Source organism: Parus major, chromosome 17 (genome assembly GCF_001522545.3).
Source record: "Parus major isolate Abel chromosome 17, Parus_major1.1, whole genome shotgun sequence".
Taxonomy (NCBI): domain Eukaryota; kingdom Metazoa; phylum Chordata; class Aves; order Passeriformes; family Paridae; genus Parus; species Parus major.
This window is the reverse complement of record NC_031785.1, coordinates 838333-864298: the sequence shown is the minus strand read 5'-3', so window position 1 is coordinate 864298 and position 25966 is coordinate 838333. Positions and strand designations below refer to the sequence as shown.

At 43.1% G+C, this 25966-nt stretch overlaps 1 protein-coding gene across 7 annotated transcripts; it reads left to right on the top strand.

Annotated features, from left to right (window-relative positions):
• Window positions 1-67: 67 nt before the first annotated feature.
• On the top strand, window positions 68-25327 carry GAPVD1 (GTPase activating protein and VPS9 domains 1). 7 transcript variants are annotated; one of them, XM_015644827.3, is made up of 28 exons: window positions 68-121; window positions 239-287; window positions 6216-6430; window positions 6786-7629; window positions 8810-8896; window positions 10029-10163; window positions 10278-10467; window positions 11349-11429; window positions 12241-12401; window positions 13176-13305; window positions 14063-14188; window positions 14982-15155; window positions 15464-15604; window positions 16190-16324; window positions 16905-17024; window positions 17470-17547; window positions 17681-18054; window positions 18569-18656; window positions 19033-19113; window positions 19763-19885; window positions 20365-20494; window positions 20894-21003; window positions 21618-21777; window positions 22075-22262; window positions 22945-23158; window positions 23713-23785; window positions 24152-24349; window positions 25044-25327. In XM_015644827.3, the coding sequence occupies exons 3-28, from the start codon at window positions 6246-6248 to the stop codon at window positions 25182-25184; spliced, it is 4467 nt and encodes a 1488-aa protein (XP_015500313.1). In that variant the 5' UTR covers window positions 68-121; window positions 239-287; window positions 6216-6245; the 3' UTR covers window positions 25185-25327. The 7 variants fall into 7 exon arrangements, 6 of the variants coding, with proteins under 6 accessions (XP_015500313.1, XP_033374394.1, XP_015500314.1 ...); XM_015644828.3 differs by lacking the exon at window positions 68-121 and having other exon boundaries at window positions 130-287; window positions 13176-13242; XM_015644831.2 differs by lacking the exons at window positions 68-121; window positions 11349-11429 and having other exon boundaries at window positions 130-287; window positions 13176-13242.
• The last annotated feature ends 639 nt before the right edge of the window (window positions 25328-25966 follow it).

Here is a 25966-nt window from a genome sequence, read left to right as displayed (position 1 = left end):
CCTCGCCCCGGCTCCGCTCCCGGTGCCGGCCCCGGGACTACAAGTCCCAGGAGCGCCATCGCCGCCTGCGCAGTGCCGCGCCCGCCCGGGCCGCAGCGGGAGCCGCCGGGGCGCTGGCCGGGTAGGGACACGCTCGTATCCCGCGACAGCGTTCGGCTTCCTCCCCCTGAGGAGGAGGAGGGAGCGGTGGGAGGAGGAGGAAGGCCCGGGGCCTGACCAAACCCTTTGGTTTTTGCAGGGAAGCGAAAGGGAAGGCGGGCAGCCGAGGAGAGACGGAGCTGAGGAGGGTATGTCGGGTGGGTTTATCGCGATAGAGCGCCCGGGAGGCGGGGGGAGCGGTGCGGGGGCGGCGGCAGAAGTTGTTGGTGGGGTTTGCTCGGGGTTTCGTCTGTGCCCTTCTCCTCCTGGCCGGCCCTGCCCGCCCGGTGGCCCCAGGACCGGCGGTCCCTTTGCGGGGGCATTTGGAGAATTGGAGCCTTTGGCAGCGGGGCCCTCGCGGCTCCGAGAGCCGCTCGCTGCCGCGTCTCCTTCGTGGCTTTTGTGCTGTGCAGGTTTAAAACTGGAAACTTGACGAGAGTGGTGACTTCCCTTTTCGGTTACTCACGGACCCCTAAAGCTGGAGAACTCGATCCAGGCAGGATCAGGCTTTTTTTTTCTTGCAAAGTCATGATACCGCGCTCCTGAGAGCTGTTGGGATGGAGCTCTCGGAGCGAGCATGTGACACTACACTTAGCGATAGGTAAAGTGCTATTTTGGTGGACGATGCAGTTGACTCACAAGTAGAAGCTGCAGTTTGAAGAGGATGGAGGGGAAATGGCACTGGCAGTATGTGAAATCTGAAACACTCTGTAAAAACAGCAGGACGGTGGCTTCAGGAAGCAATTTTCAACTGCTGCAGCCGAGAAGGGTTCCAAAATATTTAAGATGCTCAACACACGGATTTTGATGTGGTATTTGTTAGATCATGGAGAATATATTCTCCTCAGTAGCAGCTGCCTTTCCTGGTGGATGGGAAGGGAGCTGCTCTCAGAACAGGCTGGGAACAGGTTGGTTTTGTCAGTTTGAGCAGCTTCAAGTTCTGCACTTGTTCTGACTAAAAGTTTATTAGTGTGACCCTCACCTAAAGGGAGCTCCACTTTCTAGCATCACAAGCAACTGGAATAAGTTTTAACCTGGTTCTGCACTTCTGTGGCTTTTATGCAACATAGCACTGCCGTAATAGATAATTTAGTAGGCAGCTGATGCTGTGCTTTACTGATGATGGGGCACAAGAAGTGAGGTTCTCCTTGCACATGGATGGACAGTGTGTCCAGGGCTAGCTGAGAGCAGCCTCTGGGCAGAAACAAGTGTGAGGGATGAGTTTCTTATTAATGTCAATTAGACAGTGGACCTGCATTTTGTGTGTTGCATGCATGTTTGAGCTGGTGGGTGTTGTAACGTGAGGGTTCAGCAGTGGGTCCTAGGTCATGGTGAACCATCCTACTGATAAAAGGGCTCTTTTAGCTCAGCTGTGGGAGACAGGCAGTTAAAGAAATAAAGTTTGTGAGATGCTACTATAAATACTAATGAGGAAAGAGGTACTTTATCAGGGCTGAATTAGCTTGGAATTCAGGTTTACTTAGGAGTTATTTTTCAGCAGGAGGGAGTGATTTTGCCTTGCCCTGCCCTGCCTACGTAAGATGTGCCCAAACTTGCTCTGGAAGTCGAGCCTTATGTAGCAAGGCTCAGGAGGAGCAAGTAACCCTGAGCAGGAAATATGGGAGGAGGAAGAAGGATCTGGTGTTACAGCAGTATTTACTACTTTACTTAATCTCTTTTCTGTCAACTGAATCACAGAAGTACTTAACAGAGATGTGGCTCATTCCTGCATGTCACAGGACAAACCCACAAACATTGTAAGGTGGAATTCAGCACCTGGAGATTCAAGGTTGTGTTTTCCAGGACTTTTAAGAGTAGAAAGCAGTTGATGTCCTGTGCTCATCAAAGGCTAGACTGCCTTGGGTTTTGAACAAATGTGTGCTGCCAGCAGGGCAAGGCACCTTGGATGCTGTCAGGTCATGCAGTCTTTGCTGTTGATATGTGGAACATCATGAAGGGAAATTGTTTGAGTTGTGCTAAGCTGCTCTTACTGTGTCACAGTTACTTGTAGGTTCCTGAGGAGTCTTGAAGTAACTGTCAGAAATGGAAATGTTTTCATATCAACATGAAATTCCAGGATTGAAAAGTAATCTGCACATAGCACAATCTTAAATATCTGTCATTCCTTCAGCCACAGCAGGCTGTTTGATATCTAAATATCCTAAAGTGACTCCTTTTTAAGCTGTGTACAGATATCTGCCCTTCCAGGTGTGGTGTGTGGTAGTCATAAACCAGCTTGCTGGATAATTACAGACACCTTTTTGTTTATGAGCAGCTGATAAGGTAATCTGGCAAACGAGGACTCGGCAGAGGCTCTGCTCCAGAGCTGTTCCGTGGCGTGTCACTAAATGTTGGCTGTGGCCAAGTGCTGCTGAAGCTTTGGCCCAAATGCTCTGGAGTGAACCTTGTGGAGCCTGGTGAGAGGATGCAGCTGCTTCTCTTTGTACTGTTGTAAAGGGAAGAGGTTTTGGGGAGGAGCAGTGTGTATCAGGTAGGTGTGTTAGTGGTTCAATAGTTTCTCCTTTCAGGACAAGCTGTGTTGGTAATACCAGTGTCTGAAGAGAGGGAATGTGCACCATGTCCAACTGGGATTTTTGGGTTTTCTTCACTGAGCCTTGCTGAAGTACATTGTGTGTTAAACTGCATATTTACATCTCTGGTGTTCTCAGGTGTCTGCCAAAGATCTCAGGTGAAGCCAGAGTTGCTTGTGCTCTTGTTTGCTGTACATTTGTGGCTTCAGAATAATTAATTTAAAAAGTGGTAGAAGGCAGTGATGAGGTGTTCCACAAAGCTGGATCTCAGCAACAATCCTTGCAATCAAGCCACTTTGACTTTTATGAAGGTTACCAAGCTGGGGAAGCTGCTGATCCCATGTTCTTGTACATAGGGTGAAAGCTGCTGTCATGCAGTTGTCTTCCTGTGGATTGACGGGAAAATCCTGTGGATTTTCACAGTTCTTGACAAAGCAGTGGTACACAGTAACCTGCTGTGGCTTAGTTCTGAATCAATTCTCCTCTCGCTTTCGTTATTTCTGGTGCTCTGCAGAGGAGGCAGATAAGACACACATGTGGGTAGTGGCCAACTGATGGGATGTTATCAGGTAGTCACAGGACCAGTATATTTAGCAGCACAGATGCAGCTAAGGGTGCTCTTTGGAGCCTTGTTTTGGGCCTGGAGTTCAGAGAGGCAATTAGTTTAAAAGGAAAAGTCAGAATGCATGGCAGTTGGCAACAGCTTCTAGGGGCTTCAGTGTCTGTGGCAGAGCTGAGATGCTGTTCACGAAGAGGTGCCCGAGTTGTTCCTCTATTGGGTGTTCACCTCACTTTCCAAGTAGGGCTGAGGTTTCTGCTGTCAGTTTTTTTCAAGTGTCATCACAAATGGTACAATGCAGGAGTCTGACCTCTTTTTGCTGTACAGGTGGATTAATGCATGTGTAACAGGACTCTGGACTGTGTCAGAGTCTTGTTTGCTTCCTGAGTATTAACTTTGTATATTGATTTTGTGTATTTCTTCTTTTTTCATTGTCCATAGCTCCAGAAAAGGTTACCAGCAATGTAACTGCTGTTTTGATGATCATACCTTACCACAAGAAGTCTCTTGTTTCCAGGACACCTTTGTCTCTTTTGCTGATGGGGCTTTTGGAGCTCGCTCTGACCCGTGGGCAGAGGAGGCAGGAGCAGAGCATCTTCCTCAGAGGCTTCTTAGGGAGCTTTGCCCATCCCTGATCCTGGAAACATCTTCTCTAATCAAAAAAGCTAGAAAAAGACCCTGAATGAAACTGAGAGAAATTGCTTGTAAGTGTAGGAAACACCTCAGGAGCTGTTTAATCAGCTTGTCTGCTCTTAAATTGGTTTATAACCAGTGACACAAAAATAGACACTTGTTTTACAGTTTGGCTAAACAAAGGCTGTAGCAGAGGCAACAGGCTGCTCATAGGGGTACTCCATGTGGGTCTTCCCTTCCTTCCCAAACTTGCTTAGAAGCAGGAGATCCACTTGGACTGACTTTCTGTCCAGAAAAGCAGAGACTGTGGGTTGACACCTCAAAGTGGAAAATGCATAGCCCTACAGTGGGAAGTTCTGAAAGGCAGAAGGCAGCTTTGCAGGTCTTGTTTGTACGTGTTTTTATGGATTCAACTTCCTTTTCCTGGCTGATAGCAGTAGCTCACAGCCTAAAAAGTGGTTACTACTGTGTTTGCAGGCAATAGTAAGTTTACTGCTGGTTTTTTTTTGCAAGCTCTTAAATTCTGAGACCAAAAATAAATTTGTTGCAAGAAGTTGTTATTTGTTTCACAAAGAACTTTGGCAGTAGCAGCAATGTTTATTCTTGTAATCATGTCTCTGAGACTGTCCTAGTTAAAAACATCTGAATTAGCACATCCTTCAAGTTTCTGTCGTAATCTCATTTTTGGATGCATCAGCTGCAGCCTCTGGTTAGGGCTGCTGAATTTGGTTTGGGGTCTTTTTGAGTTTGGGTGGTTTTTTTTGAGAGTTTTATACCCAGTTTTGTGTGTTTATTAGGAATGGCTGTTAAACTATGAAGTGTAATAAAATTGCAAATTTTTAATGCATTGTGACAGCTTCTCTGTTCGTGTCTGCCTGGCTTCTGGTTGTGAGGTTAAAACTGTAGATTTAAGGACTTAATTACACAAGGAGTAGTGATGGTTGTCAGTGCACCTGGTTGTCAGGCTGCAAAAACCCAACAAATGGGAAACCTGTGCCTAATTAGAGAGCTAATCTGTATTCTTCAGTGAGGATCACCTCCTGCTCTGCTGAACAATGAATCACAGATCTTTCAGCCACTAGCAGGGGAGAGCACTGGGCCAGCACGTGGTATTTAGCACGTTATTTGTAGTTTCCCAAGCATGGTCTAAATAAGTTTGCGAAGCAAGGCTTGTCCAGTGTCACTGCAGGCTGTGAGAAGTAAGATTTTATTTTGACTGTAGTATTGCTTTGAAGGGCTCCTCACTAGAGCCCTCTGACATCTCCATTACTGATACACATGACAGGTATATTATGATCTGTTATAGATCATATCTGCATCAAACCCTTGTCCTTCCCAAATTATCTGGTGTAGCTGTTAGTTCTAATGGGGAAGACATCAATTACATGATCTGCATGATTGTACCACTTTCTTTGTCATTATTAATGATGCACTTGATGGAGGTTTTCCCTCGCAAAATTTAAGTTTTAGATGGATTTGCTCCTGGAATGTATCTTGTCTGGTGCAGTACTCTGCTGAGATGTTTTATAGTTGTGAAGTTAAAACTGATATTACCTTCATATAGAACAGTAGTTTGTGGAGCTGTTGTGCTATGAAAGCCTGTGTTGTTTCAGTTTTTCTATCTATAAAACAGCATTTTTGGATCATGGCCCAAAGAAATATTCTTCTGAATTGAAATATTTGAAGAACTTTTTTTTGAATGAATTTCACTGTTGAGCAAACTCTCCAGACTTATTTCCAACTGCTGCCTTATCTGGGTATTGATATTCCTTAGTTTGTGGTTTGGTGGGTTTTTTCTTAACTAGTAATATTGTTTTGGGTTTTTTTTAGCAGAAAAGAGCAGCATTGGGAGCTTGGTGCTTCTGGTGCATAGAGAAGTAACAGGCCAGAGATTGCAAGACCCAAATCCTTGGGGAGTGCTGGGTTATGTGGATGGGCTTTAGGATGGAGTAAGTGCCTGTTCCCCAGACAGTGAGTAGGAATGGGGGCTGGTCTTCATCTCCCTGAACTTGTGTCACCTGAGCTATAGCAAGGGCCACATGTCCCCAGGTAAAGGTTGAGTTCCCACCTCATGTACCTGAGTGTGGTCAGGCTCTGTGGCAGGGCTGTGCTCCTGTTCCTGCTCACCAGGGTGAGCTGAAAATACCATCTGCTTCTCTGCCAGCATCCCTGCTGTGTGGTGGAGCAACAGAACTGCTACTTGGGAAATGCTAGGAGAGAGTGACTCAGGGCAGAGTGGGGGATTCGAGAGGGGCACGGCAGCGTTCCCTTCCTGCTGTGAGCCCTGCTCACCCCTGGGGCTGGCAGGACTCGCTCCCTCTGCTGGGTCTGACCCTCTCCGTGCTGTGTGCCAGGGCTGCTGTGCCACCTGCCTGCCGCCCACCATGGTGAAGCTGGACATCCACACGCTGGCCCATCACCTGAAGCAGGAGCGGCTGTACGTGACCTCGGAGAAGCAGCTGATCCAGCGGCTCAACGCTGACGTGCTGAAGACAGCGGAGCGGCTGTACCGCACGGCCTGGATCTCCAAACAGCAGCGCATCAACCTCGACAGGCTCATCATCACCAGGTACCGGGGCAGCACAGCCCACGCTTCTGCCACGTACACATAACCCGCAGAATCGGGAGGTCTTTGCAGTACTGATCTTAAAAATAGTGAGGCTGTAAACCAACCCTCAGCTAGGGAGTCTTACTCCAAAAGCTACTTGTTGGCCATTTAAGCAGTGTTTTTTTAATACCTGTGTTTGTTTTGCTTCTGTTCACGAGACCAAGCTCTCCAGAATTTGCAAATAATTTGCAGTAACTATCTGGAAAGACCTTTTTCCACTGTGGCAGTTTGGTTAATAGATAGATCACGTGGCATCTCTTAGTAAGTTTGTTTACTTAAGAGTTACTTAAGCTGTTCCAATGTTTTTCTTTAAAAGTGCTGAAGCTTCTCCTGCTGAATGTTGCCAGCACGCAAAAATCTTGGAGGACACGCAGTTTGTGGATGGATACAAGCAGCTGGGATTTCAGGAGACTGCTTACGGAGAATTCCTGAACAGACTGAGAGAGAACCCCAGGCTTATCGCATCCTGCCTGGTTGCCGGAGAGAAGCTCAACCAGGACAACACCCAGAGCGTCATTCACACAGTCTTCACCTCCATTTATGGCAACTGCATCATGCAGGAGGATGAGAGTTACCTCCTGCAGGTGCTCCGGTACCTGATTGAGTTTGAGCTGAAAGAGAGCGACAACCCCAGGCGGCTGCTGAGACGAGGCACCTGTGCCTTCAGCATCTTGTTCAAGCTTTTCTCTGAAGGACTCTTCTCTGCAAAACTTTTTCTTACTGCAACCTTACATGAGCCAATCATGCAACTTCTGGTTGAAGATGAAGACCACCTGGAAACTGATGCAAACAAGTTAATTGAGAGATTCTCCCCAGCACAGCAGGAAAAGTTATTTGGAGAGAAAGGCACAGAGAAGTTCAAGCAGAGAGTCCAAGAGATGGTTGACTCCAACGAGGCCAAGCTGGTGACCTTGGTCAACAAATTCATTGGCTATCTCAAACAAAACACGTACTGTTTTCCTCACAGCCTGAGGTGGATTGTGTCGCAGATGTACAAAACACTGTCGTGTGTGGACAGGCTGGAGGTTGGGGAGGTCAGAGCCATGTGCACAGATCTCCTTCTGGCCTGTTTCATCTGCCCTGCCATTGTCAACCCAGAGCAGTATGGCATCATTTCTGATGCTCCTATAAATGAGGTGGCAAGATTTAATCTGATGCAGGTATGATTCACATTAAGGCAGTCTTAAAATATATAAATGGCCTTTTTCTTCCCTCTAGAACTGATGCTGCTACAGTAAAAGTGAAGGTACTGTCTTGCCTACTTAGAAAATGAATCCTAACGAAATATTTGTGTTACTTGTTGCTGAAAAGGCAGGCTCCATAGTTTATCTGTTTGCTTAAAATACTGACTTGAAGAAATTTGCAGCATGTATTCCTGTATCCCTTAGAAGCGTTGCAAATACCCTTTATAAAAGCTGTTTTAAGGGATGGAAACTAAGGCATGAAAATGACTATAAGATGAATTCTGGAGTGTGTGAAAGAGGATGTTGTGCTGCTCTTGCTATTGTTAAATATTATACCAGATATTGCAAAAAAATAATGAAATACTTTGATGAAAACCCCATGTTGTCTGGCAGTAACGCCCAATGCTCTACTTGGAGCATTCCCCAGCCCTCATGACCAGTTTTTGTAATTATACAAACACTTGGACAATTTAATGATATTACATAGAGGAGTCATCTGAAGGTGTTGAGCAACACTTTGTCTGACTGAGGATGTTCCTCCACGAGAGGAATGAAACCTGCTTTTTACTCTTGTCTGTAAAGTGGGCAGGGAGTGATTCTCACAGTGCAATCACGCTGGTGAGCTTTACTCAGTGTTTCTCTAAAACCCAGCAGCAATTCTCTCCTGTGTCACTGCTCATGTGCTGTAGCAGAGCAGTTGGCAACTCTTTAAATTGAGGCTTGTTTTGCAGTTGGAGATGAATAAGGGATATGTGCTCTGAAATAAGGGTTAGGCCTCCTGCTATTTTTCCTTAGTAAAATATATGCAGCCTTTGAAAATCTCTAGGTTTAGATGACCTAGATTCAACTCTCAATTCTGACGTGTTGCAAAAACAAAACATGCTTTGTTCCTGGGAGGGGGAAGTATGGATGCTCACAGCCTACTGTGTGCACATTTTCTTGTTAAAGGCAATGACTCCTTTTTTCCTAAAGCTTTTTGCTTTTTTTTTTTTTTTTCTGAGAGCAAGCACAAATCTCTGTCCACTCAATCAGAAGTATTCCTTGGAGTATTAAATGAAAAAGGATTTAGAATGGAGGAGGTTTTTTGAATATTTTTTTTTAATTGGGTCTACCATGGTTTGAAAGGCTTATGCTGTGTACTTCTTTTTAATTTCAGGTTGGGAGACTTCTGCAGCAGCTGGCAATGACAGGCTCTGAGGAGGGAGATCCACGTACGAAGAGCAACCTTGCTAAATTTGACAAAGTAAGAATCCAGGCTGAAAAAATCCAAGACTTGGTGAATACATCATCATCCTTCTGCAACCTCCTTTCTCAGACTTTGCAAAGGACTTACAAAATGTTTAATTTCCAAGTTACATGTAATGAAAAGCAGATTAAATCCTGCACAAAGCTGGGAAAAGAAATCTTGAGTACTAGAATTAGGGACTGGGGATTCTTGCTTCTACTCTGAGTAGAATAACCCTAATCCTAATACTTCTTAAAAGAAAATATTTTAAAAAATTAAATGAAATAGTATTTTCAGCTGAACACTGCAAGAGTTGAATGCCAGGTTGGACAGGGCTTGGAATAACTTGGTCTACTGGAAAGTGTCACTGCCCATGACAGGGGGCTGGATGGTCTTTAAGGTTCTTCCAACCCAAACCAGTCTGTGATTCTGTGAAATACTAAATTGTCTGTGGTTTTTCAAGTGAACCTAACGAAACACTTTGATCTGGAAACAACCTTAGCATAATGTCTGTTTTAACACCAAGAAATGTGTTAGTGCAAGTAACTTCTCTTTCTTTTTTGCATAGTTTTGCTATTTTTATTCAGCTTTTCCTGTTAGTATGAATCATCCATAGCCATAGAGCAGTTACCTTCATCAGAGCAACAGTGAAGCTGATGACCTTTGTTAGATTGCCAAGTGTTTAAAAACCTGCGGGTATCCCTGGTACCCTTGTATCCCTGCAGGGTTTGGTAATTCTAGTTGTTACACAGTCACCACACAAAGCTACACATTTATTGCACAAGTAACATTTTTACTCACATTAGAAAGTGATATTATTGTTGCTTCCTTGTTTCATTTTCAGTCTGTGCTCAGCAGATTCTTCAGGAAGGGCCAGTTTATTACCATATTCTTTTCTCTTAAATTGTAAGAGGACACTTAAGTAAGTAACACTTTGGAGTGCAGGAAAGCAACAAAGGAAATACTGGAAGTAACTGCACATTTTCCTTGCTAGGTCTTCACTGACCTTAAAGTAACCTGCTGTTTTATCCTCAGATTTTAGAAGTAGGAAGCGAAGCTTAAATTGCTCTGTAAAGTACTTAAGTCCTGTCATAAGTTTCTTTCCAAACTCTAGGAGATGGTGTCTCATTCACTCTCTGCTGTCTCTCAGAGCTGTGTTGCTGCTTTCCTGGACGTGGTGATCGACGGGCGCGCGGTCGAGACTCCGCCGATGTCGGCTGTGAACCTGCTGGAGGGGCTGAGCCGCACTGTGGTGTACATGACCTACAGCCAGCTCACTGCCCTGGTAACACCCCGCTCCTGGAGGGAGCCAGTGTCAGCCTGTACCCTTGTGTTCCCACCTGGCAAAAGCAGGCTGGTTTGCACTGCAGTTCTTACCAAAACCATTGTCAATGTTTAGGTTGGCTTCATGCGGAACGTGATGTCAAGCGATCAACTTAAGGAAGATCGGATGGCTTTGGAGAACTTGCTGGCAAATCTACCCCAGAACAAACAAGGGAAAAGCAGCAGCCTTGAAATGACTCCATATAACACCCCCCAGCTTTCTCCTGCAACTACTCCAGCTAACAAAAAAAATCGACTGCCCATAGGTAAGGAGAGCGAGCAGAGCTCATGCATGGTTTCTGACACCTTGGGCACCTCTTCACCTACACCTTCAGTTCCCACTTTTTCTGTGTAGATGGTGAAGAATTTTCTTTAGCATAGAAAACCAGATAACTTCCTTAGTGTCTAATGTAAGTGTGGTGGATGACCTTCATCACTTCAGCCTGAACTGGAGAAAATTGCTGGAGTGGTTGATAGGCACCATGGTGGTGGTTGGCAGCGATCATAAAGAGAGGGTTTGAAGGTGGGAAGCAGATGTAGGGAGGGAAACTACTAAGAAAGTAGTAAGATGGAAGCAGAGGCATTTAATTAGAGGGATATAGAATAAGTTTAACATTTTTGTTGGAGAACAAATGGACAGGAGGGTGAACAAGCAGGAACAGGACTTTTAGAGTATGTGCTGAGAAGAGAAGGTTTGTCATTTCTCCATTCCTTGCCTGCTCTAATCCCAACTGTCAGTATTCTGGAATGCAATTTTAGGTTGTTTGGGTTTTGTTTTTTTCAATAGGATTTCTGGGTCTAGATTTTTTCCATATTAATAATATTTTCTTAAAAAATAGGAGGTGTTTTACTCTTCTTCAGTGTGTGTTTATGCGAATATGACCATGTGGGATATTTTTGTTTGAGAGATTCGGCATTGGTGTGAAAAAAAGGATGAAAATATACAGAGGCCAAAAAGTGGCAAAAAAAACCCAAAAAAGCACCTCCAAAACAAACCTGTCCCATGTTGGTTTAACTCTGCTTTTGAATGGTTCTGGTCTTACACCTCTAAAGTAGTGGCACTTCACAGCATTTATTTTATGGTATAAAATAGCTTTTGCTCAAAGATTTTGTTTCTTTTGTTTCATTTTAATGCTTTCGAATCCAGGACAGCAACTGGCAGCGATTACTGCCTGGGATACCTCTGCTACCAATCTGTCAGCTCACATAACTCTAGTAACCCCTTTTGGTGGGTAATGCCCTCTTTCCATTCTTCTGTGAAGCTTTGCCTCATGTCACATAACTCAGCATGCCTTTGGGCCACCCTGGCAATCAGCTCCCTGTGCAGATTTCTGCAGTGTATGAACTCATTTTGAACAAACCCCTCTGCGATAATCAGAATTTGGCTGCGAGTTCTGCACACTTGCCTTGTTTTCCTTGGGTCAAATAAAGAAGTAATTGGTGTCATGCTGCCATTCTTAGAAACCTTAATTTCATGTGGGTGTTTTTACTTCTGTGGATCCAAATGTGGGAATCTGAGGCCAGATGAAAAGAGGACTTAAGAGTGGCAAAGTAATCAGAGTAAACCACTTGTTGTTGTATTGTGTGTCTGGGTTTGAGACACCTGTTAGAATAAGATTTCCTGCTTCTTAGGAGAAAAAATCTTTTAAACAAATTATTATTGTTAGTTAGAGTTTTAAACCACAGAAACACAGACCTTTTTTTAGTAACAAACTTGATTTTCTCATATAACCTATAAAAGGTCTTTCTATGATTGGAATAGGCTGAATTGCTCTAGGCAAACATGTCACAGTGTACCTTGTTTTTCTGCTCCTCAACTTTTAGTTTCGTTCTTCACAGGGCAGTTACATTTAAACACCAGTTCCATCTCTCAAAAGTTTAATAAATTGATAATAAAATAATTTTGATTTTGAAAATTGATTTAGTGTTTATTGCTAATTGAAACACTACAGTTCTGTATTTCCATTGTATTGTCTTTTGTCCCTCCTTATACAAGGAGGAAAACTTTCTAATGTGGATATTTTAAAATATTTTCTTAGCCACTCGAAGCAGAAGTAGATCAAACATGGTAATGGACCAGCACGGAGATCATGAAGGCTCCTCCCAGGAGACTATTCCAGAAGTTCAGCCAGAAGAAGTGCTGGTGATTTCTTTGGGGACAGGGCCACAGATTACTCCAGGAATGATGTCAGAAAACGAGGTATCCAGAAATGATGACATCTCAGGTGTTTTGAACCGTGCAGCCTCTGTCTTCTCCAATAGCACATCAGTGAGGCTGCAAAGCTAAGTTTTGGTAGTAAATGGAATGGGAATTGAAATCCTTCCTCAGTGTAACTGAGCTTGGGGGTTGTAGCTTTCCAAGGGGCCTTTGTTAGGTGGGCTTTTTCCCGCAGTTGAGAAGCTTAAGAGCGAACGTGGGCCCTGGTTTCTGAGAATGAAGGACCTGCTGTCTCTGTCCTTTGGATCCAGGGACACAGGGGAATGGCAGAACTGGATGATCCTGATGCTTTTGGCAGCTCATGAAAGGCACAGGCCAGGTTCTCATGAGGGCAGAGCTGAGCTCACAGTGCCATCAGTGCCTGCAGTCTGCTCCTAGGGCAGGGCTGGTGTTCCAGCCTTCTCTTCCTCCAGCTGTAGCACAGCTGCTGCTTCCAGCTTTGCTCCCTGCCTGGTGGTTGGGATTATCTCCTCTGTCAGACTCGTGCAGATCCTTTCCATACTGCTGTGCTTTGGGGGTGATGAGGGAGCTGGGGCTCTGTTGTTGTCAGGACATTCCTCATGTCCATGGGGTGGTTCCTTGCATTCTTGCCAGGCTCTGACTTGGGAGATTGCTGTCTTTTCTCAAACAGAATGTTAGAAATTTGATTGTTCCATTAACAATACAAGAACATGTCTCCAGTGTTTTATTTGCTGTTTAATTATCTGAAAACCAGATTATTTTAATGAAGTCTTGTTTCTCTCTCCCACCCTCCAGGTGTTAAATATGCAGCTTGCAGATGGCGGGCAAGGAGATGTCCCCATTGACGAGAACAAACTCCATGGTAAACCTGATAAAACCTTGCGCTTTTCCCTCTGCAGTGATAATCTGGAAGGAATATCTGAAGGTGAAGGGCTGCTTAAGTCTTGAAGAAGTTTTGTTGCTCTCTTGGTTTTTCCCCCCCTTAACTGTAAAAGGAAGGTGTGTTAAATACAGCATCTTGTCTTTGCTGTTTTGAAGGCTGTGCTGTTTCATTCTGAGAGCCTGTCTTCTTTCTTAGTTGTTTAGAGAATACAGCCTGGAGATAAAATTTGACCTACAAAGGCATAACTGAGTCTCAGAATTAGGAATAAAAAGACTAAGTGTGTTTAGAAAGAGAAAATAGAGGGATTTTGATTTTTTGTTATTCAAACTTAAGTGCAATACTAGTTATTAAGATAATCTAACTTAGCTCTAAACTTGGATTTCTCAGTTATTTTTCATCATGTTCTAATTAGCTGTTATGTATCTCAGAATAGTTTCTGCACAACTCCTTTATATGAACCTCAGACATAACAAAGCACAGATGTCTGTGGGATGGAAGAGGTTTGGACACATCACTTTTGCATTATTTTGTATAACTTCCAGAACTTAATTTTTGCTCTCTGTCTCCTCAAAATAAGAAAAAAATATCATGAGCAAGTAAATAAATTAAAGACAGAGACTTTATTGGCTTTTAAGTTACAGCTAAGTATACAGTAGTGGTGAAATTCAATATTTTGTGTTGGAACTGCTACTTCATTTCTTGTAATTCTTCTAGTGAGTTTTTGTGTTCTGAATTGTTAATGCTGTATATTTAGGAACTGTTATTCAAATTAGTTTTAAAGTAAAATCTGTTTTCCCAGGTCCTTCCAATCGGTCCAACTCTGTGTCCTCTCTGGATCTGGAGGGGGAGTCTGTGTCGGAGCTGGGCGCGGGCCCCTCCGGCAGCAACGGCGTTGAGGCTCTGCAGCTGCTGGAGCACGAGCAAGGCAGGTGCCAGTTCTCTCTTACAAGTGCCTGAGCTGCTGTAGATGCTAAGGCCAAAGCCTTTGTGGAAAGAAGTTGCAAAATTGACCAATTTGAGGAAAAAAAAGTATAAATTTTCCTTGTGCAATTGCTTTTGTATTTATTTGTGGGTTTGGTTTGTTTTGTTTTTTTTCCCCAAGAAATACTCTTAGTAGTCTGTTGTTAGGAAAAGGAAATTGCCTGGGATTTGGAGACTTTTAAGTCCTTTATAGAAAACTGCTTGTAAAGTTTTGCTTGATATCAAACTCTTCAATTCAGGAATAGGGTGATCTGGATTGGAGTAGTCTGGAAGTATCTGGATAATTTTCTGTTTAATGTCCCTTTGTCAAACACTGAACAGGGTGCCTGGCCTGGAGATACTCAAATAATGATTGGACGTGATCATGAGCAACCTGTTATCCTTGACCAGGGCAGGGAGTTTGGGCTGGAAGGATCCCTGGAGGCCTCAGCTTTTCTGTGATCCTGTTCCTCTACAGGAATTGTATCAGTGTCTTTGTGGCACTACATTTCATTTATTTTTTCTGTCAATTTATTTTTCTGTCTGATAAATTACCATGTGTACTTCCAGATTTTTCTTCTTATGTCTCAAATGTGTTTTCAGGCAGCATTCCTGGATAGTGTAATAGTGCTTTACAGACCTTCCTTTAAACCACTGGTTTACCTGAATTAGGGGGTTGTTTGTATTGTTCCAGGTTTTCAGTCTGAAGTAATTGGAGAAGCTTTTCAGAAAATCAAGAACTGTTTCTTTTTCCACAGCCACAACTCAGGATAACCTGGATGACAAGCTCCGTAAGTTTGAAATCCGTGACATGATGGGTTTGACTGATGACAGAGATATTTCAGAAACTGTGAGTGAAACCTGGAGCACAGATGTCTTGGGAAGTGACTTTGACCCCAACATCGACGAGGACCGGCTGCAGGAAATCGCAGGTAACGGGTGTGCTCTGGGTAGGTGCTGTGCTGCTCTGGAACCCAAGGCTGCAGAGCCCTCCTCCTCCTCTTCCTCCTCCTCCTCCCCCCCTCCCTCAACAGGGGAATTTCCATGGATTCAACCGGAGATGTGCTCTAGGAGGATTTTTGTGTGCATGAACTGGACTGTACTTAGTTACTCGTTTCTTTTCAACACTGTGTTTTCTGATTGCTTTATTAAGGACACTTAGGATGTGTTCTTACTTTTCTCTCTAGAGCTGACTCCCCAAGCCCAGCTCTAGCCATATGCTCCGGCTTTACTTTTGCAGGTGCAGCTGCAGAGAACATGCTAGGCAGCTTGCTGTGTTTGCCAGGTTCAGGATCCGTGTTGCTTGATCCCTGCACAGGTTCAACCATATCAGAAACCACAAGTGAGGCGTGGAGTGTGGAAGTATTACCAAGTGATTCAGGTCAGAATCGGGCAGTTTTTGCTTATTTCTTTAGCATGATTCTAAGACTCTTCCAGAGGCACAGAATGCAAAACATCAGCCTCTTCCTCTTTTTTCAAGAAATCACTGTCCTAGGGTTAAGTTAGTTTTTGTGAACACTTCCAGGATTAAAAGGACAAAATACTCCTAGGCAGAAAGAAGATGAAAAGCATTGGGAGAGACTTCTGTTACTAAGAAATTCTTAAAGTGTGAAGGGGAAGGAAGGGTTTGCAAAGAAAACTTGTGCTTGCTTTCCTTCCCTCTGGTAGGAGCTATCCAGGACCATGGTTTACTTTGGTTAGTGAAGATGTGACTGTACCCTGTTGTCTATGAAATACAACAATTAAAACAGTAAACACTCCTTGTGCAGAGCTTTGGTGTCTGTGCAGAGTCCTGCCTCCTGTACCAGAGGATATAAGAAAGCTCTTGCTGAAGTGGTTGAGTTACCTTAAAACTTGAGACACTAAATCACCTCCTACCCCTTCCTTCTGCTTGTGAATATTTAGGGAGCATGGCATTGAGTAATGATACTTCCTCTCTCTACTCTGCATTGTCTCCCTTTTGTAGAGGCTCCAGATTTAAAACAGGAGGAAAGACTTCAAGAACTGGAGAGCTGCTCTGGGCTGGGAAGCACATCTGATGACACAGATGTGAGGGAGGTCAGCTCCCGGCCCAGCACCCCCGGCCTGAGCGTGGTGTCAGGTGTGTGCAACGATCTCTGGCAATGCTGCTCTGTCACAGCATGGTCAGCACTCACTTTGCTGCATGTGCTGTATTTGTACATCACTTCACTCATAAAATAACTTTCTGTGCTCATTCTGGAATTTTTAAAGCAGTGATTCTTCCTTCACCTCACAGAAGAAATAAAAAAGGCAGCAGAGTGTGCTGCAGTAGCAGTGGTTAGCAGAGGAGGGTTGCTTTGGAAGAAACGCCAAACTTTCTAGTTTTATTATCACAACTTGTTTTATTTAAGTAAATCATAGCTCTAGTTCTTGATTTTGTGCGAAGTATATAAAAGTGTTTCTGATATAAAATATAACGTATATAAAAGTCTTTCTGATGCCCCTTGTCAGAGTGCATTCATGGCTATGGTAACACTTTTGAATATGTAGAGCAGAAATAAACTGTTATTTTATGAGTACAGAAATTTGTAGTGTCTGTAGGTGCTACCTTGAGTTGGAACTTGATTACTCACTGTCCACCAAACATTTTGACAGCCTCAGGATTTTGCTTCCTTGCTCTTTGAAAGACTATAACAGATGCTTCTTTTGTTACGTGTAAGGTATTAGTGCAACATCTGAAGACATTCCTAACAAGATTGAGGATCTCAGGTCTGAATGTAGCTCTGATTTCGGGGGAAAAGATTCTGTAACAAGTCCTGACATGGATGAAACAGCTCATGGTAAGTTACTTATCTGGAATCTCTGATAAAAACAAGTGACATTTATGGAATCCTTAAATTTTAAAATTTCTCCTCACTTTCAAAGTGCTGGTGACTAAGCTTAATATTTTCCTTATTTGCCAGTAATGTGTTTGTTTGACAAAGAGGCTCCAGTGCTTTGCAGTACTAGAGCTGGGGTACTAGAGCTAGGATCCCTAATTTGGTTTGATTACATTGACTGTCCTTTTGCATTTTGGGACTGGACTGCTCCTCAAGAATTCCCAATTTTGTGATGTAATTCTTAGATCATTTCAATGTACTACAGAGTTCTTTCCAGACAGGAATATCTTTACAAATACTTTGCAGTATAAGTTTTATAAACTTCTGTTGCTGAAGTCTGTTTTTCCAATGTCTCTCATGTTAGGAGTTTTGGAAGAGCACTAACTTCGTTCTCTCTGTATTTCAGGAGCCAGTCAGTTGACATCTCCTCCTTCTCAGACAGATTCTTTGCTTGCATTGTTTGACCCTCTGTCTTCAAATGAGGGTGAGTTGTAAAGATTAAGCTTTGTTTTAAAAATAGGCATTTTCATTGCTTCTATGTTACTACCAAGTAGTCAGGTAATTTGGAATAGTATTAAAAGAAATGTATGTGGCTTCTTTTCTGCTTGTGCCCACAGGTGTGTCAGCTGTAGTAAGGCCTAAAGTGCACTATGCAAGACCCTCTCACCCACCCCCAGACCCCCCCATCCTGGAAGGAGCCGTGGGAGGCAGCGAGGCCCGGTTGCCAAACTTTGGGTGTCACGCTTTGATTCCAACGGACCTGGAAGCGTTCAAGCAGAGACATTCGTACCCGGAGAGGCTGGTCCGCAGCAGGAGCTCAGACATAGTGTCCTCAGCCCGGAGGCCTATGAGTGATCCTGGGTGGAACAGACGTGCTGGGAACGAGGAGAGGGAGCTGCCCATGGCCTCCAGCAGCACTGGGGCAGCGGTGCTGGTGGCCACCTCTCAGTCATCTTCTTCATCTCCCAGCAAGGACTCCTCCAGGGGAGAGGTGAGGCTTCTATTCACCAGCTTATTTTTGTCTCTCATGCCCACCTTAGCTACACATCTAATGCCAGAAAGTTGGAATGAAATGTCTTTAGCCAAGGAATTACAACACACTTTTGTTACCCTTTAAATGTTGGCCAATAATGTTTTTTAAGATAAAGCTGCATATGTTGAGAGTGGCTCAAATGGATCTGGCTTTTCTTAAATTTACTGGGTGAGGTTTACTGGATTTGGTGGTACTTCAAAAACAGGTTCATTGTAGTGTTAAATTGCTTCAGCAGCCTGAAAATTAATTTTCTTTAAAAAAAAAATAAATTAAATCTAAGGTTCTTTGTGGCTATGGGTTTGCATTTGTAGGATGTCTTCTTTAGGAGAGATATTTCTGATTTAATCTGCTCTTTGTGCTCTGCTGTAGTTCTGTTTTTACATTCAGTGTTGCAAAAACTGATGTGAAGGAGAAATTTTCTCTTTACACTTGATTTGGTAAATACTCAAATGTAGACTCTGCCCTTCCATAGATTGAGGAACGGAAAGACAGTGATGATGAGAAGTCTGACAGGAACAAGCCCTGGTGGAGGAAACGTTTTGTGTCTGCCATGCCCAAAGGTAGGATCATGTCTCTCTGGGTTTGGTACTTCAATCGGAGCTCACACTGCCTTTATTATATCTTTAGCCACTTTTATGGTTAAAGTATAAATAAATATGTAAATAAAAGTGGGAAGCTACCTGATTCCCTTGGCTGGTAGTTCTCTAGAGGGTGCTGTACCCGGAAGGCAAAACTTTTGCCTGGCCTCATGTCTGTTAAAGGTGGAGCTGGCTATAGATGATGATGAGGTACAGTTCTGCTCTACCCCATGGATAAGCTTGTGCTTTAATGAAAATTGATTTGATAAAAATTTTCTGCATTAGCCCCTTCCTTAAAGTTTCTGCTATTTGGCCATTATCTCAGAGTAGTCTTTGATGTGATACCTTGCATTTTCAGCTCCTATTCCATTTAGGAAGAAAGAAAAACAAGAAAAAGACAAAGATGACACAGTTCCTGACAGATACGCAATGCTTCAAGGTACGTGAGTAACACCATCGCAGTAATGTTCTCTGAGAAAGTGCCTCCTGCAGCTCCAGAGTGCCCACCAGGTAGCTATTGACAATCAGCTATGTGCTGCTGTAGTTTATGCTCAGAACTGGCATTTTGAATGAGAAAATGGATAAAGATTTCCTGACTTGAAGGCTGTTTTTAAATTCTAACATGTCTGTTGGTGCATGCAGTGGATTTCCAACTCAAGTCCTCACTTTTCCCCTGCCCTTATTATAGAGCACCTGTCCTTGTCACAGCTGAGCTCTAAGGATAGCTGTACTCACAATCCTGCAATAGTTACTTAACTTTGCTTTGAACCTGGGTGTTTTGTTTTCTGTTTGCCTGATCCTTTCTAGAAGTCTTCAAATATCCAAGAGCTGTTTGTGTATGCAGTATAAATGTACTGAAGATCTGCTCGGGATCTGACCTTATTTGTTCACTTTGATTTTATTGTTTGTTTTCTGGTTTGCTTCAGACTTTATTAATACATTTGAATTTGGGCTACATGGAACACAAGCAGCTCTTTGTTTAACTGGGCTAAAAACAAGAGGCTAAATGTGTAGGATTAAGTTTTTGTATTTGCTTTCAGTTGGCCCAACATCAGGGTAACTCTGGTTGCTTTTTATGGTCCTTTCAGATGATCCCAGCCCAAGGCTCAGTGCACAGGCACAAGCTGCTGAGGACATTCTGGACAAATACAGGAATGCAATCAAGAGAACAAGTCCCAGCGAAGGAGCCATAGTGAACTATGACAGTGCAGGTGAGAACCTGGCTTTTGTAATCACAAACATAGCTTCTGCTCCTTAAAGACTTCAAAAACACTTCAGTATTCTAGACCAATGTTAGTGTTAGCAGCTGAACAATGTGAGCTCTGAACAAGGAATGTTTTGTCAAATAATCTGTGGGACAATCCCTCAGAGGCTGGGAATTAAATCAGTATTCCCAAGGACAGCTCTTTCGTGTTGCCATTGAGGGAGCTGATGTTGATAGCACATCTCCTACCAGTTTTTTGGTTTGTTTTAAATGACACTGAAGAAGTGCCTTCCAAAACTTTTGCAGTTTCTTCTTAGGAGCTTCTAGGTTATATGTTTTAATGTGCCCTTTTTCATATATCCAGAACAAGCTGGTTTATTTGCTGTCTCCATTCTCTCCCTGACCTTAGAATAACAAGCACAAAATTAGTCTGGTTTCTTCTTCTGACTCCTCTCTTGAGGTGTAATGTGGTTTTTGTTTCCACAGAGGCCATTGGGGATGGTGAGAGCATGCACGACTCCCCACGGGATGAGGCTTTGCAGAACATGTCTGCAGATGACCTCCCAGACTCTGCAAGTCAAGTAGCACAGCCACAAGGTTCTGCTTTCTCCTACAGGTAAATATATTTGCAGGTTTTGTCTTACCCACAGAGTAGAATTAAAAGCTGAAGCTGTGTGACTGGACAAGAATCTTAATATAAATTCATTGTAAACTTTCATGTGCTTGTAGTTTAAAGCATCTCAAACTGTCATATTTCCACTGATGAAGGAGGTATGTTGTAACCAAAGAGGACAGTGCAATTTGATGTTTAAGAAAATCCCTTAAATCCCTTTGAAAATAGTGCTGTATCAAAAGAACTGATATTCTAAAGTCTTGAGAATGTTGTATATTATAATGATGTAAAATAACTTCTAGGCAGTATTAAAAAAAGAATTGAAGAGAAATCTTCAATTCTGCTTTTTGAAGAAGTAGACCTCTCATCAACTGTGTTAAGGAAGTATTTTTCCTCTTTAAGGGATGCAAAGAAGAAACTGAGATTGGCTCTCTGTTCAGCAGATTCTGTTGCCCTCCCAATGCTGACACATTCAACAAGGAATGGTCTTCCAGACCACACAGACCCTGAAGGTAAAGGCTCTGTGCTGTGTGTGTCTCTCCTTGTCCCCATGTAATGACACTTGCACTGCACCATTTATGGTCCCTTCTCTTTGCCATAAATATTGAGGGCACAGGCTGCCTTCTGCCCCCAGAGTGTTTTCATTCTTACTCCACAGACAAACTGCCATCTCTGCCTGGTCTAAGATTTTTTTGTAATGAAGTATCACAAATACAATGCAGGTAGAGCCTGGAGCTATAGAACAGACTCTCAGAATACATGTGTTGCTAGGAGTTTTGCTACTTGAATGATTTACTGGGTCTTTATGTTGACTTAGTATAAATGTGTTGTATTGTATCCTTTTATTCACTCTCGGTTTATTTGCAGACAGGAGAATATGTCACCTTATCTGGTCCTCTTCACTTTCAGAATGGTTCTTAATACTAGATAAGATAGTGATATGGAAGCTATCCTCTAACAGCTGGAAAATTCAGAAAGGTTTAATAAATTGCTCTAAAATAACACTGATTTCCTAATGTACAGAAGTTTTGTTTTAAACCGTTAATGTGTTTCCCATATTCAAAAATAATTTATTTTCATCCTGACTGTTTCTTTTCCTTAATATTTTTCCTTTGTTCTTTGTTAGATAATGAAATTGTGTGCTTCTTGAAAGTTCAGCTGGCTGAAGCCATCAACCTGCAGGACAAGAACCTGATGGCACAGCTGCAGGAGACGATGCGCTGCGTGAGCCGCTTCGACAACCGCACCTGCCGCAAGCTGCTGGCCTCCATTGCAGAGGACTACAGGTAGCTTGTCCGGTGTCCCATCAGCAGTGGGCTCCCAAATTCCTGTGTCTATTCAGCAGCAGATTGGGAAGATCCCTTTTGTTTTAAATTGTGCTTTACCAAAGCAGGTTATTGCATCTCTGTCTCCCCACAAAAGGATGCAATTTGCTCACCTGTGTGAGGCAAGCTTCCAAATTCAGGCATTGTTTTATTTTAAAAGCAACAAGTGGAAGAATCTTCTGCACTATGACTCAGCAGTCTGTAAAGCTGTTAGCCTCTGTTTTTGTTGTGAATCTGATGTAGAGCTCTTTGCTTTAGGAAAAGAGCTCCATATATCGCTTATTTAACTCGCTGTCGCCAAGGCCTGCAGACAACACAGGCGCACCTGGAGAGGCTCTTACAGAGAGTTCTGCGAGATAAAGAAGTGGCCAACAGATACTTCACTACAGTCTGTGTGAGGTTACTGCTGGAGAGCAAGGAAAAGAAAATAAGGGAGTTCATTCAAGGTAAGATTAATGCAGACCAAAGTTTTTATATTCCTTTACTCCGTATTTAGATGCTGACTTGGGTTAATGTTTTAAAATATGTCTTTTGATCTGAAGAGTAGATTCCTAAAATTATTTTAATTTCAGATGGTGAATTAATGGCTAAACAGACAGATTACTGTGCCTTTACAATATGTTATGGCAGCTAAGCTATGGTAATTGTCTGCATTTTTCATGGGCTGAGAGAATGAAGGTAAATTGACCTTACTTGGCTGAAAAAGTTATGCTAAATCACATTATCTGCCCCATGGCAGAAGCATGAATACTATTAATTATTTTATATCTACTTATATCTACTGATAATGATAAATTAAGTTGCAGCATTCAGTTCTTATTCCAGAACCTATGGCTGAACCTTAGAAGACATGTGGGATAATAATAGTGTGAATCAAGTGAATCAAAGATTCAAGAATATCACAGCATAAGAGACAGTGACACCAGGAAATTCAAAATAGTCACTTTTACCAAACTGGTTCTATGTTCTCAGTGCACATATCTGACTAAATGAAGCACATAAGGAATTTGGAGTCAGTTCTTGCTCCTGGAGCATATAGTGCTGCACATTAAATGTGCCTGAAAAACCTAGCAGAAATAATATTTTTTAACTTATGCAAATGTTCTTTCTCTTCCTCCTTTTTATCAGATTTCCAGAAACTCACAGCAGCAGATGATAAAACAGCCCAAGTAGAGGATTTTCTCCAGTTCCTGTATGGGGCTATGGCTCAGGATGCCATATGGCAGAATGCCAGTGAGGAGCAGCTCCAGGATGCACAATTAGCCATAGAGCGCAGTGTGATGAATCGCATTTTCAAACTCGCCTTCTACCCTAATCAGGATGGAGATATTTTGCGTGACCAGTAAGTTAATGGAATTCAAAGGACTTGTTTTCTCCTTTGCAGTTGGTGCAATGGAAGCTGTGCAGTCCTCCTGTGACAGACTTGTGTGAGTCAGCCACACAAATTCATGTTTTCGTTCAGAACATTTTGTAAAAGAACGAGGAAGGGCTTTAGCATCATGTGCAAATGTGTTTGCAACAAACTGCTAGAACAGGAAAAAAATAGTTGTAAGTGTAATGGTTTGGGATACAGACTGTCAGGTCTGCAAGTGTGTGTGCTGAGAGAATGATCAAAACCTGGTTCAGGACTGGACCTGGTCCATTTACTGCTTTCGGTCAGTATTTTCCGTGCATTTGGGGTTCCTGAGGTTTAGAACAGATTATGTTGGGATGCTTTAGAAGAGTTATAGTTGTTCTTGGCTGTACAGAACAATCCTCTGCATCTTCACTGACCTGGTGTCCATCATCTGTAGGGCCACATTCCTGAAGATCTTTCTTGTTCTATCAAACATGAAACAAATTACCTCAGCTGGCTGACTGCTGCTTGCTTTTCACTCTTGTTTTTTGTGTTTTCAGGGTCCTTCACGAGCACATACAGAGGTTATCCAAAGTAGTAACTGCAAACCACAAGGCACTTCAGATACCTGAGGTAACAACTCTTTTCCTTTGCTTCTGTATGTGTGTGCTGGGGCTGGACTGGGATTGGGATGGGGAGAGGATTGTTCTGTTTTACACTTAGAAGGCTTGCTTTGCTGTCTGTGACAGCTGAAATACCTGCAGGAAAAATACACTGTACCCATGCTGTGGCCCTGGGCAGCCTGTGCCAGGGCCTCACCATCTTCACAGGAAACCATTTCTTCCATATGTATAACTTAAATCTCCCTCTTTCAGTTTGAATTCATCTTGCCTTAAAGCTTCCCATTTCTGCAAAGCCTGTGAGCCTCTAGTACATCAGCTCCTCTGTGGTGCACAGCAGTGGCTTGTCCAAATGCAGGCTGGGTTGTTTTTTCCCCAGGTGTATCTCCGGGAGGCACCGTGGCCATCGGCACAGTCCGAAATCCGCACAATAAGCGCTTACAAAACGCCCCGGGACAAGGTGCAGTGTATCCTGAGGATGTGCTCCACCATCATGAACCTGCTCAGTCTGGCCAACGAGGACTCTGTTCCTGGGGCAGATGATTTTGTTCCTGTTCTGGTCTTTGTCCTCATAAAGGTGAGTTCTTTTGCAGAGATCACAAATCGAATTCTAGTAATAAACAAGCAAATTTAGGAGGAGAGATAATGCCTGTGGGTCATGGGGAGTTGGCCAGGCTCAAACCCAAATCAGCTTCAGCAGGGTTTGAATAGAAATGTCAGAAGTGAGTCAGAGTTACGGTTTTTGAATCCAAGCAAACTTTGCATTTGGAACCAAGGAAACTGGGGTGCAGATGTTGTGTGTGGAGTAGAGTTTGTTTGAGGCATGTCCACCAGCATCTGTCTTCTGACTGCTTCGTGCTGTCCTCAGGACCAAGATCCAGACCAGGAGTGACTTGGGTTGTGTTGCTGGTTTGTTTTGACATGAGTGGAGAATGGTCTGGAGTGTAACATGCTGAAACAACAGGCTTTACATGTGTTGAGGTCCTGATGACCTTCACAGATTGTGCCAGTGTTCCCCTTCTTTCTCTTGGCCTGATAGTCATTTTTCCTTGTTGGAAAAATGTTCCTTTCATCAAACCTGGTGCTTTGTGAGCGTGTGAAGTGGGGCTGGTGAGGATAAACAGTCCCTACCCTGCAGTGGGTTACATACCCTGTAGGATGAGGATCACTGCACAAAGGGAATTGTGTTTCTGTTCTGTATCTTGCGGCGTTTGTTGATGTTGAGCTTTGTGAACAAGCTGTGAGTATCTCTCTCTCATCTCCCACCCCAGGCAAACCCCCCTTGCCTGCTGTCCACTGTGCAGTACATCAGCAGTTTCTATGCCAACTGCTTGTCGGGAGAGGAGTCGTACTGGTGGATGCAGTTCACGGCAGCCGTGGAGTTCATCAAAACCATCGATGATCGCAAGTAGCTCGCACAGCACAGGCAGCCTGTGGACAGCAGAGGAGTTTCTAAGAATGTACAACAGCTGTAAAAGCTGAAGAAAAGACTTTCCTTGTAAAATACTGTACAGAATCGAGGCATTTTAAAACACATCTTTACTAATCTAATTAATTTAACAGGTTTTCCTCTTCTCTTTGGGTTGCGTTTTTCTCCCCTTTAGATACTGGCACTGCAAAAGGGACCACAGTTTTCAGGTATTTTGGAATCTCAAAACATTCAGAAAATTCTTCATGCTTTCTCCACCACCCCTCTTCCTGAGTTCTTATGTGAATAATTCACTTCATTTAATTTCTAACAGAAAACTGAAATGAGGAATCAGGGCAGCCACATAGTAAACTTTCTAGTTGAATACACCTTTTATTAAGAAAACACCAGCCACACTGAAAGTTTGTAGTAGGTGACATCAATTATATTTCATCTAAATTTAAAATCTGTGAGGACAGTGTAAATATTATATAATTATATTTAATGCATTGCAAGTATCTTTGGACTTACTATCCTTTGAATAAACAAGCAAAAGCCTCTCTGACCTCTAACAGGTTGTGATGTACCATGTTTTGGTGACACAAGGACTTCCTGAAAAGGCTAAGATTTAAAAGGGCAAACTGAACTATTTATTAAGATGTAATTAAGATTACTGAAATTTCTAAAACTGGAATTTATAACAAGGCTTATTAGCTAGCTGAACACTTCTTGGCTAGGGCATTAGGGTGTTACAGAGGTTTGGATATATAGAGGAGAGGGACTGTA